Source organism: Orycteropus afer, unplaced genomic scaffold, assembly GCF_000298275.1.
Source record: "Orycteropus afer afer isolate SDZICR_OR568_19922 unplaced genomic scaffold, OryAfe1.0 scaffold00018, whole genome shotgun sequence".
Lineage (NCBI taxonomy): Eukaryota > Metazoa > Chordata > Mammalia > Tubulidentata > Orycteropodidae > Orycteropus > Orycteropus afer.
In genome coordinates, this window is record NW_006921605.1 from 262,711 (window position 1) to 281,082 (window position 18,372).

At 42.1% G+C, this 18,372-nt stretch overlaps 1 protein-coding gene across 1 annotated transcript in view; it reads left to right on the plus strand.

Annotated features, from left to right (window-relative positions):
• Positions 1 to 18,372, plus strand: part of B3GNTL1 (UDP-GlcNAc:betaGal beta-1,3-N-acetylglucosaminyltransferase like 1) — a 285,413-nt gene that overhangs the window by 125,765 nt on the left and 141,276 nt on the right. Inside the window, exon 6 of the mRNA XM_007959785.1 lies at positions 17,676 to 17,741. Within this exon, the coding sequence (XP_007957976.1) occupies positions 17,676 to 17,741 (66 nt within the window). The remainder of the gene's footprint in view (positions 1 to 17,675; positions 17,742 to 18,372) is intronic.

Consider the following 18,372-nt stretch of genomic DNA (forward strand, 5'->3'; position numbering starts at 1 on the left):
TGTACATTTAGTTTCACTCCCCATTTACCATCCCCAACCCTAGCCCAGTCTCCTCTCCTCCCTGCCCAGTAACCCCCCACACCCAATAAACACCCCTTGCCCCATGCCCCTCATAATTATGCACTCCTGTGTGTTCTGCATTTCCTCCGTGAGAATGTTGCCCCTCTGGTGCCCCGTCGTTGATTGGTCCAAGGGATGCATTTCCATAGCATATGTGGGTGTGTCACCCTGGGATGAGTGGTCTGCATGTATATCTTGTTTACTATTGGGCTGGGAGCCAGCCCCTGGGGGTGAGCTTTGTTCCAGGCCCAGAATGTATCCCAAGGCCATAGTATTGGGGTTCTCAACAGACTCCATCCGACCAGTAATTCGGGTCATTATTGAGTTTTTGGATTTTGTTCCATGTTTTCCCTCCCAATCTATCCAGGATCTCCAGATTTGATCTTTTCCTGAGTGGTTGGCATTGGTAGCCAGGAAGCTAGTTCTTCTGGTCTCGAGGGCCATCGTGTCCCAGGGCTGATTGCTTCCAATGCCCTTGTTTTTTTTGCACTCTTCTTTGCTTCTGACGATAGGAGACCATTAGCTGCATCTTAGATGGCCACTTGAAAGCTTTTAAGACCCCAGTCGCTACTCACCAATGTAGGATGAGGAACAAGATTTTTATGTATTTTGTTGTGCTAACTGAGTCTGGTGTCCCCTGCCAATGCTATGGTCCTGAGTTGGTAGATCCATTGGATCTCTCTCCCATAGTGTCTGGCTGTCTGTGAGGGATTGCTCTATGTCTGTCTGTCTTCTGTTGTTTCTGTAAGGATTGCGGGTATTTTGTGTCACTGGTGTCTGTGCAAGATTAGCCTCCACTGAATCTATCTTGGTCTAGAGTATATTCCTATTCACTGACCCCCATCTGATTTTCTCAGATGTTTATGTGTTTATCTGTAGCCTGGTGTTTGGTGTTAATGGTAATGCAGTATTGTGTATATACTGGTTGGTATTAACCTCTGTCTTCTATATCTTATGTGCACAATTTGGTGTCTTCCCTTTCCCTAATGTTATCATGGTGGTCACAGACACTAAAATTTTGATGTGTACATGTGTTTTTATACATCCAGTTACTCTCTTTTTTGTTGTATCAAGTTTATGACTATTGTGCCTGCTTTGTAAGTTGTGATTTTTATCATATAATATCCCTCTTGTCTTAATATCAATTTTTAATCTTAAGTTCCCTTAAGATATTAAGGTACTTTGTGCTTTTTGTTTGTTTACATTTGCCACGCTCTCTTTCATTTAAATAAAGTTTATTATTACTATTTTTTTGTATAGATTATATATGTGCTGGTACAAAATTCAAAAGCACTGAAGGGTGTATATACAATGGAGAGAAGAGAGATTCTCCCTCTGCTTGTTTCCCAGCCACATGATCCGTTTTTCCTTATTTTTATTGGTTTAGTCATGGCACTATTTATTCCTCTCTGGCCTTTGGGGATTTCCAAGTTCTGCTGTGGTTTTCCATTTCCACTAATGGTTACCTTATCTGTAACAGCACACATAATCTCTGTCAGTTAGGATGTGCTAGGGTATACTGTGATAACAAACAATCTCAAAATTTTGGTGGCTTAACCAAACAAACCAAAAAATGCTGTCAGGCTAATGCCGCTCAGGAATGGGGCTGGGTCAGATGGTAATTGCGTGGTTAGTTTTATAAGAAAGTGCCATAGTGTGTTCCCGAGTGATGGAGCCCTGGTACATTCCCACCAGCAATGTAGAAGGCCCAGTGTCTGCTTTCTCACCAGCATTGAGCATTGTTGCTTCTGATAGATGTGTAGTGGTAACCCCTTAGCTGATGATGTTGGACATCTTTTAATTTGCTTTTTCTCCAGCTGTATGTCTTTTTCAGTGAAATGTCTCTCCATGTCTTCTGCCCATTTTCTGATGGAATTGCTTAGTTTTCACTGTTAAGTTCTGGGAATTCTTTATATATTCTACCTACTTGTCCTTTGTCACACATGTGGTTTCCACATGTTCTCTCCTAATCTGTGATTTGTCTTCATTCTCTTAATAGGATCTTTTATGGAGCAAACTTTGTAAATTTTGATGAAGACTAATTTATCAATTTTTCATTTTATATTATATATTTTATATTTTTGGTGTCAAATCTAAGAACTCTTTGTAGGCAGAACCCTAAGATTTTCTACTACATTTTTTCCCTAAACATTTTGTACTTTGACGTTTAAGTTGGTGATTCATTCTGAGTTTAATTTGTCTAAGGTTTATGGTTTAGTTTAGGGTTTGCTTTCGCCTGGTGTCCAGTTACTCCAGCACTATTTGTTAGAAAGGCTGTCCTTCCTCCATTGAGTTGCTTTTGCAAGAATCAAGAATCAGTTAAGCGTATGTGTATGGGTCTATTTGTAGGTTCTCTATTCTGTTCCATTGGTCTGTGTGCCTGTCCCTCTACTAGTACCATGTAGCCCTGATTTCTATAACAGTAACCTAAGTCTGAAATCAGGAGGAGTGGTGCCTCCAACCTAGTTCTTTTTCAAAACTGTTTCAACTATTCTAGGGCCTGTGCTTTTCCAAAGAAATTGTAGAATAAGCTATGTCTACAAAAAGACCTTGTTGAGATTTTGATAGGAATTGTGTGAAGCCTGTTTATCAGTTTGGGGTTAATCTTTACTCTGTTGGGTCTTCCAATCATTGCATACAGTGTGTCACACATACATTATTTAGACCTTTTTTGATTTCTTATTTTTGTAGTTTTTGGTATACACATCATGCATATGTTTTTTTCATTTGTACTTAAGTATTGCATTTCCTTTGAAGCGGTTGTAAATGGTATTGTATTCTTAATTTCATGTTCATGTTCATTATTTGTAGGTAGAAGTGAGTGGAGTTTTATGTGTTGATCTTGTGTCCTATGACCTTACTGAACTCACTTAATAGTTCTAAGAGTTTGAGTTTTTTTTTTTTTTTTTGGTAGATTCCTTGGGATTTTTATGAATATAGTCTTGTCATCTACAAATAGGGAAAGTTACGTTTCTTCCTCTCTGACCTGTATGCCTTTTATTTCCTTACTGCTGAATTGCCCTGGCTGGAACTCACAGTGCTGTGCAGCGTGACGTTGGTGAGAGCAGACACGCTTGTTCCTGATCTGCAAGGACTTTTTGCCATTGAGTATGATGTTAGCTGTGAGTTTTTTGGTAGATTTCTTTCTGTCAAGTTGGGGTGGTGGGTCTCCTCTGTTCCTAACTTGTTAAGAGTTTTTATAGGGAACCATTGTTAGATTTTTGTCAGATGCGTTTTCTGCATCAGCTGACAGGTGTTGGGTTTTAACATGTTTAGTGTTGATGTGTATAAGACACCCCCCTTGTACGTTCAGGCAGGGCTTCAGTCGGGCCGGGTTTCCCTGGACTGGACTTATTTTCTAGCGAGAAGGAAGAAGGACTTGTGTAGAATGGGTACAGGAGGAAGCTCCTTAAATAAGCATTTTCAAGGGAATAAGGAGAAATTCAGCCTCTTTTGTCGTTCAAGGAGCTCTGATGGCATAGTGGTTGAGCACTCAGGTGCTAACTGAAAGGTCAGCGGATTGAACCCACCAGCTGCTCTGTGGAAGAATGATAAGGCATTCTGCTTCTGTAAAGATTACAGCCTTGGAAAGTCTACAGAGCAGTTCTACACTGTCCTGTATGGTTGCTATGGGTTGGAATCAACTTGATGGCAGTGCGTTAGGTTTTGGTTTTGACATTAAACACTTTGTCCAGTCTGCTAGTGAACAGAAATGCTGGCTGATTTACATATTAGCAGTTAATGTCTCCATTTCCTGTCCTGCTTCTTTCCAAGGATGCAGGGGTAGTAAAATATGGAGGTGGAGGGAACGAGGTTGGGGGCTTTGCTTGGGTGATTGGTGACAGCAGAGTACTGGGCCACAAGGTGTGGTGGTTCCCAAGAGGTTACATGTACTTATCACTATGCTTAGAACCACACAGTGGTCAGTGATTTATTAAATGCAGATGTTGCCAGCCAGGCTGAAGAACTTGGTGTTTCCTCATCTATCACATGCCACCTGAGTTGTGTATTTGTCATCAATGTTAGTGTGGCTGTTTAGGAAAGCATGTTGATACTAACTCTGCAGAATCTGTTCTAGCCTTAGACGCCAGCAGGTGGGCAAGCTGTGTGTGTCGAGTCTGAGCTGCATCTCCAGTTGTGCTGCTGTGAAGAATTCCATCTCCAAAGCCATATTTGTCCCCTGAGCTGGAGACAGCATCCCCACCACCTGAGGGGTGCAGACAGGGTATGGACGGTGAGGACGGAGCCACGTGCTGTGTCTGGCTGCTTCTTGCACATGTTGCACCCTTACTCAGTTTCCCCACCTTATGCAGGAGATCATAAAAGTTTTCGCGTGAATGTGTTTGTAATCGAGGTGAACTTAGTTGGTATCAGAGTAAAGGCACTTTGACCATGTTTTAATAATTCCTATTTTTCACACTGTTTGCAGCAGTGGATTATGTAAACAAACCAACCGCCACCCCATTAAGACAAAATAAATGTCAGAGAACTGAAAGTTTTCCATAGAAAAGTATGTTTGAAAGATTTGATCAGTGGATTTGAATGTATATGGTTGCCTCTGTGTGAGTTGTCCCCTTTTTCACCCAACGGGCCTGTGACATCTTTGGCTCGATTGGTGGAGACATTGGACTGCCAGAACTTTATAGAGGGCCCGATGCTTCCTGACCCTGGGGGTGCTTGCTGGGCCTGACAGGCAGTGCTGGGAGCAGCAGTCAGCTGGCCGGCATCCAGCCCCTGCCTTGCCCCGTCACTCTGACCGCTAATTCACAAACACACGGCTGCTCTTTTCCTTTCCCTTATATTCTTCCTCTCCCTTTGTTGTCTAAGAAAATTATGGACTTAAACATTTCAGGCCCAGGGTCCACGTGGTCTCAGCTGGCCCAGGAGTGCCACGTGGTATGAGTGCTCCTCATGACTGTTCTCAAAATGGTTTGAGTAGCACTAACCGAAACCAGACTGTGACCTTCATTTATGAGGGAGAAAAACGGGTGATCCTGTGTTTGAATTGGCAGCTGCAAATCAGCAAAGATCTCTGTTTGCAGACTCGTCCACTTTTGTCTTTGCAACAGACTCTCTATTCTTAATACTGATGCTCAGGAAGGGTTTGATGAACAGAGAGAAACAAAAATAATTCTGGAAAAGAGCTTATGTGTGGGCCTGAGAAGTCTGGGCATGGTAGCTACTCAGAGTTTCCAGGGGTTTAAAGGTTGCTTTCAGTTGTTGTTAAGTGATGTTGAGTCGGCCTCGACTCGTCATGGCCCTGTGGACAACAGAACGAAAACTGCCTGGTCCTGTGCCGCCATCACAATCCTTGCTGTGTGTAAGCCCGTCACTACAGTCACTGTGTCAGTCCATCTAGGGGCTTCCTCTTTTACACTGACCCTCTCTTTACCAAGCATGATATTCTTCTCCACGTAGTGGTCTCTTCTGATAATTTGTGCAAAGTACATGAGATGAAGTCTCCCATCCTCAGTTTCAAGGAACATATTCTTTCTTCTGGTTGCCCATGTAGTCAGGCTGCCTCAATTAGGCCCTGTATGGATATGCACGTGTTCTCATGAATACTCTTGTTATGCTCGGCAAGCTGTAGTTCTTACCCAGGGCCACTAACCCTGCTTTCTCTTGTTCTTTTTTTTAAGAAACTAATGCTCTAGGCATTAGTGAACTTTTGAAGTATTTTTTTATTTTTAGAGTGTTTTCATTTTAAAGCTTAGAAAAAGAATGATGACCGGGGTGTTTGTGCAGATGCTTCTCTAGCAGGGAGGTTATGAAACCCGCCTGAGCAGCCATCATCTTAAGGAGAGCTTGGGGAAATGCAGCCACTCCTGCCCCGAGACTTCAGCCCTAGTCCACTTCCAGTAGTCCACTCGCACTCTCGACAGCTTTGTCTGTTCTGAACTTTTCTTACAAATACAGCTGTACAATAGGTGGCCTTTGTGACTGGTTTCTTTCACTTAGCGTCATGTTTTCACGGGTCATCCATGGCATAGCTTATATCAGCATTTTATTCTTTTTTATTGTTGCTTAATATTCCATTGTATGGATATACTGTATTTTGTTTATTCATTTGTCAGTCAATGGACATTTGGGCTCTTTCTAATTTTTGGTTATTGTGAGTAATGCTCACTGTGAACATTTGTGCACACATTTTTGTGGACATACATTTCATTTCTCTTGGGTTTACACTTAGGTGTGGAATTGTTGGGTCTTTTGGTAACTCTGTGTTTAACATTTTGAGGGTCAGCACGGGTTAATGCTGGCTATGTGTCTTGTCAGTCAGTATTTCTTCCTGCCTGTCTTTTCTGGTTCTTGGTAACATGGACCTAAATTAAACCACTGAGGTTTTTGATGTCGATGAAGTACAGTTTATCACTTGTGCCTTTGGTGTCATAGCTAAGACTTCTTTGCCTAATCCAAGGGCGTGAAGACTGGTTCCTCGGTAGCTTTCTAAGAGTTTCATAGCTTCAGCTTGTACATGTAGGTCTGTGATCCCTTTTGAATTAATTTTTGTGCACGGTGTGAGGTAAGGGTCTGCAGTCCTCTTTTTGCATGTGCCAGCACTATGTGTTGAATGACTGCCCTTTCGCCCTTGAATTGGTTTGGCATCTTTGTCAAAATCAGTTTACCATAATTGTAACTAATTCTCTGTTGTCAGTTCTGTTTCATTTGTCTTCCTGCCAGCACTGCAGCTCTCTATATAGTTAGTTTTGAAGTCAGAAAGTGTAAGCCCTTTGTTTGCAAGTAGCCTGCACACATGCACCCTGGTCTTCAGCTGTCTCCTTGTTTTAGGCTGGTTTTCTAGAAGAGCAAACTAGACCACCCACTGCCTCACAGAAACCCTAGAAGACACAGTGGAACTGCCCTACAGGGTTTCCAAGGCTGTAATCTTTACAGAAGCAGACTGCCTCATCTTCCTCCTGTGGAGTGGCTGGTGGGTTTGAACTGCTGGCCTTCTGGTTAACAACCCAGTGCTTTAACCACAGCCCCACCAGTGCTCTTAAAACCAGTGAAGTGTGTATATATAAATATATATAGAGAAATTTATTTCAAGGACCTGGCTCATGCAGTTGTGGAGGCTGGCAAGCCCCAAATCCATGTGTCAAGCATCAGGCTGGAGGCTTTTCCTGACTCATGTGATCACAGGAACTGACAAACCCAAAATTGTCAGTTTAGATGGCAGGCTGCTGACTTATGGGCTGCTAGAGCTGGTGAATCCTAAAATCTTCAGGTCAGATGTCAGGTGTCTGACTCATGTCCCAAGAACTGGAGAGCAGAGGATGACAAGTCAGATGCAGGGTGGAGAGAGAGGAAGTTTGCCAGAACATCCATATGTAGAGGATGCGGGCCACACCCCCAAGGAAACTCCTCTTTCAACTGATTGGCTACTCACATTGGATCACAAAATGAAGAATGATTCCATAATATCTGCCAAACCAGTGACAATTATGTCCTGGCCAAGTTGACACATAACCTTAACCATCACATTCCTTTACCCACATGCAGGCCACACACCTCTGTGTGGTCTAGTGCACTGACCCATCTCGCCTCTGAACCCTCAGAGCCATTGCCTCCCAAGTTCATCTCTCCAGGTAGATGTGCCTTGCTCAGAAGTTACTTAACTCCAAGTGCCTTGTTTCTTTTAACTCTGGTCTTTTGTTTGTTTGTTTTTGGAGTAGCCTTTTTCTACCCAATGTTTTCAGGGTCAGAAAGGAAACAAGGTTTCATCCTGAATTAATGTTTCTACAGTGCATCAAAGTTCTTTGCTTAGGTTGCCAGGAATGTTTCTTAGCTGGTTATCTTGTAGATTTGGGTCAGCCTGTGAATCTTGGACACATTAGGGCTGATAAATGCTGAGGGTTCTGAACCCACCCTCATGTTGTAAGAGAAGTCTGTCTAGCTCCAGATAGACTTGGGATAAGCCCTTGAAATTCAGACTTTGCACTTTTTAGTTCATGCTCAGTAACCCTTTGTATACACCCTTTTAGCCTCTCTCTATTGCATTTTCAAATACCAGCTGACTTTTGTTAAAACCAACTCTTGGTATTTGGCACCAGCTGTGAGCACGGTGGAACTTGACCAGAGCAGACCTCCCTCCCCAGAAGGGGAGGTTGGTGGAGACAGGCTGGGGGAAGAGGATGTTGGGCCCCCCACCAGCAGAAACACATCTGGGCTCAGTTATGAAACTATCATTTCACTTTTCATGTGTAATCAAGAGCTTTTCATTCTCCCATCTTTCAGCAAATATTTTCTCTTTCAGAATGGTCCTGGGAGACCAGGTGTCTCTTTCATCAGCAGTGTCCCCCTGCATTCTGAACTTGTTGGGGTGCCTGTTAGGAAGTTCATTTGGGGCCTGAGTGTTCTGCTGATTGCATCTGTGCTTGGATTTCTCAGTTTACTGAGGGATAAGCCCTTGAACTTGGGTGTGTTAAATATCTCCAGTATTCACTTTGCACTTGTAGTTGTCAGTTCTGTTCAGACCCCAGCCGGGGAGGTGATGCTCATGGGAGGAGTGACCCAGAGTTACACTGGAATGATTTGGGCCGGAGTATTCTGGGCAGTTATGCTTTTTACATAGGTTGTTGAACTGCAGAATCGGGCTTTTTGTTAATCTTGTATTCAGATTGTAACCCTAACATGTAATTGCTATGAGACCTTGTGCAAATTACACAGCCTTTCCAAACCTGCGTTTCCTTAGCTCCCAAACTGGGGTTAATATTACCTGCCCTGGTTTCAACTGTAGACGGTTTTGTCAGTGGGAAAGCAATGAGAAAACCCACTCATTGGTTCTGCAGATAATTTTGCAGGCCACTAAATCCCAAGTCTGTGCTGGATCCTGGTTCTGGAAGGGCACACAGTGGCCTCACAAAGGTAGATCCTAGAGTAGGGTGTCTGGATGAGTCTGACGGTCTGCAGTGGCACAGCAGGCTCTCACAGGTCTCAGCATGCAGGGTGCTTTCACCCAGCCCCTGGCTCTGCTGGGTGCAATGTTTGTCACAGTCTTGTGCTCATTGTTTGACAGGAGTCACAGACAGGTTTAGGAACCCTCAGAAAGCTGTGGAATTATACAGTGAAGCCACCAAATACAAGAGCACTGACCCTTTCCAAGAATCTTCCTTTTCTGACTTCCATTTTCTGTAGGATCTGTTCACCATCCCTCCCCTTGCTTTGCTATTCAGATTCCACACTGGATGACCACTGACATGCCTGTAGGCCCACCCCCACTGGAACAGGGATCCCCTGTTAGCCTCACACAGCACTTGCTGGCTTCCCGCACACCTTTTCCCAGGCTTAACCAAAACTCACTGCTGTCAAGTCGATTTTGCCTGATAGTGACCCCTCCTTGGGTTTCCGAGGTGGCATGTCTATGGAAGTAGATTGTCCAGTCTTCCTTCCAAGGAGTGGCTGGTGGGTTTGAACCACCAGCCTTCTGGTTAGCAGTCAGATGCCTTAGACACTACACCAAGGTATTTCTTATTTTTGATGCTGTTGTCAGACTTTTTCAAGCTTTCATTTTTAACTCTTTACTGCGGACATAGAAAGCTGGCTTCTTTGGGCGTAGCATTTTTCATTCGTCAGCCTTGTTAAGTTTGCTTTTTAATTCTTACCATTTATCTCCGGACCCTTTTGGACTTTGTGCTGACGGTTCTCATTTTGTTCTTCCTACCCTCGAGGTTTTTGCTCCTTGATCTCCTTCACACTCTGGGCAGCGCTGGTGAGGCATTGGGTAGGAGTGATGCCAGGAATATCCTTGTCCTGCCCGTGGGCTCACAAGGAGAGGCCCTAAAACACTGTGTGGAGTTCTGTTGATGCCAAGGCTTTTATACCTCTTACCAGACTAAGGGAGTTTGTGTCTCCTGTGATTTGGTAACAAATATTATCAAGGATGTTAACTTTTCTTTCTTTTTAAAATTTTTATTGTGATTTAGGTGAAAGTTTACAGAGCAAATTCATTTTCTAAACAGCAGTTCATACACATTTTGTCTCATGGCATTGACTACAATTCCTCACAATGTAACAGCTCTCTTCCTACTTCCTCCATGCCTTCCTGCCCCCCCAGCTGTCTCCCTGTGCAAACACTGCCCTTCTGTTCTTCCACCATTGATCACTCTATGATCAGGAGTGTGTCTACCTGATGTAAATGTTCACCCCATATACCTGAGTATTGTTTGGCTGGAAGCCACAGGAGTGAGTTCAATTCCAGACCTGATGGGTAACTAAGGGCCATAGTCTCAGGGGTCTCACCAAGGCTCTATCAGACCAGCAAACTTGGTCTTTTTTTTTTTATGATTTTGTGTTTTGTTCCACATTGTTCTCCAACTCTATCCAGGATTGCCTATATTGATCCCCCTCCAAGTGGTTGACAGTGATAGCCAAGCACCATCTGGTTTTTCTGGTCTGATGGTCATATAGGCTCAGGATCACATGGTCTATTAGTCCCTTGGACTGATTGTTTTCTTGCATCTTTGCTTCTCTTTATTCGCCTTTGCTCTGAACAAAGAGAGACCCACCATTGCATCTAGATGTCTGCTTGCAAGCTTTTAACACACCAGTCACTACTCACCAAAGTAGGATGTGAAACAGTGCTTTTGTGTAGTACGTTATGCCAATTGAGCTTGATGTCCCCTGCAACCATGGTTCTGAGCCCACAGGTCCATCTCGTGGCTTCCTCAGGGTACCTGTCCCTTGTCAGCTCTGCTATACACCTGGACATTCTTAAAGTGCATACAAATACACATGTAGAAATATCGTCTGCGAACCCTGTACATGGTCATGGGCACACTTCCCCCTGCCTAGACATACCTGACCAGTCAGCCTGTCCACTCATCTATCCATCTGTAGATCAATGATTGTCATCACTGATAATGCAGTACTGTACATGCAAAAGGGTTCCTCTTTATTGTCTGTACCTCCTGTGTCCCTTCTGTATCTTTCTCTTCCTCAGTGCCACTGTGTTGATCACTCACATTTGGTACTTTGTCCTTCCCTTCCCCCAAATCAATACTTGTCTCTACCTATCTAACAGTGTTCCCTCTCCTCCCCGCCCACCCCTGGGAACCAACAGTTTCCTTCCGTATATAAACCTTTCCTTGACTTTTACAATAATGGACTAATACAATATTTGTCCTTCTGTGATTGACTTACTTCACTCAGCATATTGTCCTCTAAGTTCATTCACGTTATGCCATGTTTTACAGATCCTACATTATTATTCTTTAGTGTTGCATAGTATTCTGTTGTGTGTATGTACCATGGTTTGCTTATCCATTCTTCTGTTGATGGATACCTAGGTTGTTTCCATCTTTTTGCTATTGTAAATAGTGCTGTGATGAACATGGGTGTGCATGTGTCTGTTCTGGTCCTGGTTCTAACTTCTTTAGGATATATACCTAGTAATGGGATTGCTGGATCAAATTATATTTCTAATTCCAACTTTTTAAGAAGTCACCATACTGCTTTCCACAGTGGTTGTATCATTTGACAGTCCCACCAGCAGTGTATGCGAGTCCCAATCTCTCCACATCCTTCTTGAACTATGCTATTAGTGCTGGGGTGAGATGGTATCTCATTGTTTTGATTTTCATCTCTCTGGTGGCTAATGATTATGAACATTTCTTCATGTGTTTGTTAGCTTCCTGAATATCCTCTTTGGTGAAGTTTCTATTCATGTCTCCTGCCTATTTTTGAATTGGATTGTTTGTCCTTTTGTTGTTGAGGTGTTGGAGTTTTCTATAAATTTTAAAGATAAGTTCCTCGTCAGGTATGTCATTGCTGAATATTTTCCCCCAACCTGTAGGTTTTCTTTTTACTCTTTTGGAGAAGTCTTTTAAAGCACAAAAAAGTTAATTTTTAGAAGGCCCCACTCATCTAGTTTACCTTCTGCTATTTGTGCATTTTGGATTATGCGTGATAGTCTATTTTTGCTATAAATTAGGGCCCCTAAGTTTGCCCCTAGTTTTTCCTTGAGGAACTTTATAGTTTTAGGTTTCACATTTAAGTCTTTGATCCATCAGGAGTTAGTTTTTGTGTATGGTGTGGGTATGGATCTTGTTTCATTTTTCTGCAAACGGATCTCCAGTTTTTCCAGCACTTATTTGTTAAAGAGACTATCTCTTGTTGAATGGATTTTGGCCCTTTGTCAAAAATTAGCTGACCATAGGTCGATGAATCTGTTTTTGGGTTCTCAGTTCTGTTCTGCTGGTCTATGTGTCTGTCATTATACCAAACCAGGCAGTTTTGACTACTGTGCCTGTATAATAGGTTTTGAGTGTAGGAGTGTGAGACCTCCTACTTTGTTCTTCTTCTTCAGTAGTGCTTTGCTTATCCAAGGTCTCTTTCCTTTCCATATAAAGTTAGTGATCGGTTTTTGCATTCCTTAAAGAATGCATTGAATGTATAGATTGTTTTAGGTAGTAATGACATTTTTACAATGTTCAATCTTCTTATCCACAAGCATGGTATGTTCTTTCATTTATGTTGATCTCTTACAGTTTTCTTAAAGTAGTTTTTTGTAGTTTTCTTTGTACAGGTCTTTTTTTGTCCCTAGTAAGATTTATTCCCAAGTATTTTAATTTTTGGTGGTGGTGGTTGTTGTTAGGTGCCATCGAATCGTCTTTGACTCATAGCAGCCCTGTGTACAACAGAACGAAACACTGCCTGGTCCTGTGCCAGCTTAATGATCCGTGTTGTACCTGCGTCCATTGTTGCAGCCACTGTGTCAATCCATCTCATTTAGGGCCTTCCCCTGGTAGTGTAATGCCTAAGGCACTTGACTGCTAACCAGAAGTCTGGCAGTTCAAACCCACCAGCCACTCCTCAGAAGGAAGGTTGGGGAATCTATTTCCATAGTGATACCACCTTGGAAACCCAAGGAGGGGTTGCTGTGAGTCAGGTCTGACTCGACAGCACATAACAACAACAACAACAATACACTTTACCAAGCATGATACCCTTCTCCAGGGAATGGTCCCTTCTGACAACATGACCAAAGTAGGTGAGAAAAGTCTGGCTATTCTTGCTTCCAAGGAGCATTCTAGCTGCATTTCTTCCAGGACAGATTTTTTAGTCCTTTTAGCAGTCTATGGAGCTCTGGTAGCATAGTGCCTAGGCACTTGACTGCTAACCAGAAGGCTGGCAGTTCAAACCCATCAGCCACTCCTTAGAAGGAAGGTTGGGCAATATACTTCCATAGTGATATCGCCTCGGATACCAAAGGAGGGGTCGCTGTGTGTCGGATCTGACTCGACAGCACATCACAAAAACAACAACATGGCACTATTAGCATTCTTCTCCAACACCACAACTTAAAAGCATCAACTCTTCTTCAGTCTTCCTTATTCATCGTCCAGCTCTCACATGCATAAGAGGTGATTGTAAATACCATGGCTTGGGTTGGGTGCACCTTAGTCTTCAAGGAGACATCTTTGCTCTTCATCACTTGGAAGAGGTCTTTTGTAGATTTGCTCAATGCAATACATCATCTGATGTCTTGACCGCTGCTTCCATTGGTGTTGATTGTAGAACCAAGTAATATGAGGTCCTTAACAACTTCAGTCTTTTCTCCATCCATTGTGAAATTGTTTATTGGACCAGTTGTGAGGATTTTTGTTTTCTTAATATTGAGGTGTAATCCATACTGCAGACTATAGTCTTTAATCATCACCAGTAAATGCTCCAAGTCATCCTCATGTTCAGCAAGCAAAGTTGTGTCATCTGCGTATCGCAGGTTGTTAATGAGTCTTCCTCAAATCCTGATGCTACGTTCTTTTTCATATAATCCAGCTTCTTAGACTAACTGAATAAGTATGGTGAAAAGATACAACCCTGACACACTCCCTTCTTGATTTTAAACCACGCAGTATCCCCTTGTTCTGTTCAAACAACAGCCTCCTGGTCTATGTACAGGTTCCTCAAGAGTACAGTTAAGTGTTCTGGAATCCCCATTCTTCTCAGTGTTATCCACAATTTGTTATGATCCACACAATCAAATGCTTTTGTGTAGTCAATAAAACACAAGTAAACATCTTTCTGGTATTCTTTGCTTTGAGCCAAGATCCATCTGACATCAGCAATGATATCTCTCATTCCACCTCCTCTTCTGAATGCAGCTTGTATTTCTGGAAGTTCTCTGTCAATATCCTGCTGAAACCGTTTTTGAATTATCTTCATTCAGTAGGATTTTACTTGTATGTGATAGTAATGATAGTGTTTGATAATTTCCACTTTCTGTGGGATCACCTTTCTTTGGAATGAGTACAAGTGTGGATCTCTCCCAGTCAGTTGGCCAGGTAGCTGTCTTCCAGATCTCTTGGCATAGCCAAATGAGTGCCTCCAGTGGGGCATCCGTATGTTGAAACATCTCAGTGCATATTCCGTCAATTCCTGGAGCCTTGTTCTTAGCCAGTTCTTTCAGTGCAGCTTCGAATTCTTCCTTTGATACCTTTGGTTCTTGATCATAAGCCACCTCCTGAAATGAATGAACATTGACTAGTTCTTTTTGGTACAGTGACTCTGTGTATTCCTTCCATTTTCTTTTGATACTTCCTATGTCATTCAAAATTTTGCTCATAGAATCTTTCAATATTGCAACTCAAGGCTTAAATTTTATTCAGTTCTTTCAGCTTGAGAAATGCTGAGCATGTTTTTCCCTTTTGGTTTCCTAACTCCAGGTCTTTGCACATTTCATTATAATAATTGGCTTTGTCTTCTCAAGCTGCTCTTTGGAATCTTCTGTTCAGCTCTTTGAGCTTGTCATTTCTTCCATTTGCTTTAGCTAATCTCCACTCAAGGGCAAGCTTCAGAGTCTCTTCTGACATCCATTTTGGTCTTTTCTTCTTTTCTTGTCTTTTTAATGACCCTTTGCTTTCTTCATGGATGATATTCTTGTTGTCATCACACAATTCCTCTGGTTTTCAGTGATTGGTGTTCAGTGCATCAAATCTGTTCTTTAGATGGTCTCTAAATTCAGGAGGGTTATTATCAAGGTCATATTTTGGTTCTCATGGACTCATTTCGTCTTCAACTTCAAGTTGAAGTTGCATATGAGCAGTTGATGGTCTGTTCCACCGTCAGAGTCTGGCCTTGTTTTGTCTGAAGATATTGAACTTCTCCATTGCCTCTTGCCACAGATGTAGTCAGTCTGATTCCTGCATTTTCCATGTGGTGAAGTCCACATGTGTAGCCATCATTTATGTTGTTGAAAAAAAGGTGTTTGCAATGAAGAAGTCATTGGTCTTGCAAAATTCTGTCATACAATCTCCAGCATTATTTCTATCACCAAGGCCATATTTTCCAACTATCCTAACTCTTCTTTGTTTCCAACTTTCGTATTCCATTCACCAGTGATAATCAGTACATCTTGATTGCATGTTTGTTCCATTTCAGACTGCAGAAGTTGGAAATAATCTTCAATTTCCTCATCTTTGGCTTTGGTGGTTGGTGCATAAATTTGAATAATAGTAGTATTAACTGATCTTCCTTGGAGGCATATGGAAATTATCCTATCACTGACAGCATTGTACTTCAAGACAGAGCTTGAAACATCTTTGTGACAATGAATGCTACACCATTCCTCTTCAATTTGTCATTCCTTGCATAGCAGATCATATGGTCATCTGATTCAAAATGGCCCAAACCAGTCCATTTCAGCTCACTAATGCCTAGAATATCGACCTGTATGCATTCCATTTCATTTTTGACAACTTCCAATTTTCCTAGATTCATACTTCGTACATTCCATGTTCTGATTGTTAATGGATGTTTGCATCTGTTTCTACTCATTTTGAGTCATGCTGCATCAGCCAATGGAAGTCCCAAAGGCTTTACTCCAGCTACATCATTGAGGTCATTCCTTCTCTGAGGAGTCAGCTCTTCTCCAGTCATATTTTGAGCGACTTCCAATCTGATGGGCTCAATATCTGGCACTGTATTGGACAAGGTCAGGGCTATTCATGAAGTTTTCCAGCAATATATCAGTGTTTCATTGCTATTCATAAGGTTTTCACTGGCCAATTGTTTGAGAACTGGATGGCTACTTCCTTCTTCTGAATCTGTCTTAGTCCGGAAGCTCCACTGAAATCTGTCCACCATGGGTGACTCTGCTGGCATTTTACAATATGAGTGGCATAGTCTCCAGCCTCACAGCCACCACAGGACATAAGCCACCACTAGGCAACAAACTGACAGACAAGTTTACCTCCCTTAGTTTTTCCTAATTCCTCTGTACCCGCCTCTCCGGGGCCCAGCCTTAAAATAAAGCTGGCCCGGAAGCCAAGCTGAGCAGCCTCACACACCTGCTATTTTTTGGTGGCTATTATAAATGGTATTGCTTTCCTTATTTCCTTTTCAGCAGTCTATTTGCTGGTGGAGAGGAATCCAACTGATTTTTGTTTGTTGATCTTGTGTCCTGCCACTGTGTTGAATCTCTCAATTAGTTCCAGTAGTTTTCTTGCTGGGTCTCTCCGGTTTTCTGTGTATAGGATCATATCATCAGCAAATAGGAATAGTTTGACTTCTTCCTTACCAATTTGAATGCCTTTGCTTTCCCTTTCTTGTCTTATTGCTCTGGCTAGGACTTCCAATATGATGTTGAATAGAAATGGTGATAGAGGGCATCCTTGTCTGGTTCTTATTTACAAGGGGAATGGTTTCAGTCTCTCTCCATTGAGAATAATTTTGGCTGTTGGTTTTGCATATATGCCCTTTCTTATGTTGAGGAATTTCCCTTCTATTCCTATTTTTCTGAGAGTTTTGATCAGGAATGGGTGTTAGATTTTATCAAATGCCTTTTCTGCATCAATTGATATGATCATGTGGTTCTTTTCCTTTGTTTTGTTTATGTGATGGATCACATTGATTGTTTTTCTAATGTTGAACCATCCTTGCATACTTGATATGAACCCCACTTGGTTATAATGAATTATTTTTTCAGTATGTTGTTGGAGTCTATTAGCTAGGATTTCGTTGAAGACTTTTGCATCTATATTCAGGAGGGATATTGGTCTGTAGTTTTCCTTTTGAGTGATGTCTTTGCCTGGTTTTGGTATCAGGTCATGCTTGCTCCATAGAAAGAATTTGGGAGGATTCCATCCTTTTCTATGTTTTGGAATAGTTTGAGTAGGATTGGTGTCAATTCTCTGAATGTTTGGTAGAATTCTCCAGTGAAACTGTCTGGGTCACAACTTATTTTTGTTGGTAATTTTTTTATGACCTGTTCAATTTCTTCTTTTGTTATTGGTCTGTTCAAATTTTCCACCTCAGTCTGTATTAGTTTAGGTAAGTATTGTGTTTCTAGAAGTCTGTTCATTTCTTCTAGATTTTCAAATTTGTTGGAGTACAGATCTTCATAGTATCCTGATATTATCCTATTTTTTATTTCAGTTGGTTCTGTTGTGATGTTGCCTAATTTGTTTCTTATTCATGTTAAGTTTTCCAGTGGTGTGTCAATTTAGCTTTTCAAAAAACCAACTTCTAGTCTTGTTGATTTTTTCTACTGTCTTTCTATTTTCTGTTTCATTTCTTTCTCCTCAAATCTTTATTATTTCTTTTCTTCTGGTGCTATAGGCTTTTTTGCTGCTCTTTTACCTTATGTGAGACTAAAGCTGGGTTGTTTGTCACAGGATGATGTGATGATGCCGCAGAGGGTGAGGCTGCAACACGAAGCCGCTGCTCAGCACCCCAGAAGTGTAAGTACCGTGTCTTCTCATGCTGTCACCACACTCAGTAGCATTATTGTCAGTTTTTCAGGGTTGGTGTCTTCTCCATGTGTGTCTCTGGTAAGGCTGCAGATGCAAGGTGGCCATGCCTAGTGTGTCAGTGAGCATTTCAGGGTTGTCTTTGGAGAAGCTTTTTATTTTGGGTGGCACACATTACTTTTCAAACAGGTACAGAGGGTTGTTTTTGTTCTTTGCTAGTCAGCCTTTTTTAAAGAAGCAGAACACCTTAGATATGAAAACACAGGCTGAGGGTTGTGGTGTCAACAGTTAAAATCAGTTTCTTTATATTTAGACACCTTCAGATCATAGCCCCCATCTTTAGGATGGTTTTGCATTGGCATCTATGAGGCCAGACCCTTCCCTGAGCAGCTGGGAGCTGGCAACTGCCAAGCACTGGCACATGTTTGCCTCTCAGCCTCTTGGTAACTGACTGTAGGAGGAAGTCCCATTCTTCCTGTGTTCACATGAGCACCACTGGCCTGCATGAGTCACTTGGATATGATAACAGCTGTTCCCCAGATCCTGCATTTCGACTACCTTGCTGGTTCTGCTGGTATAGGAAGTAACACTAGGGACTGAAGGTTTAATAAAAATATCTTTT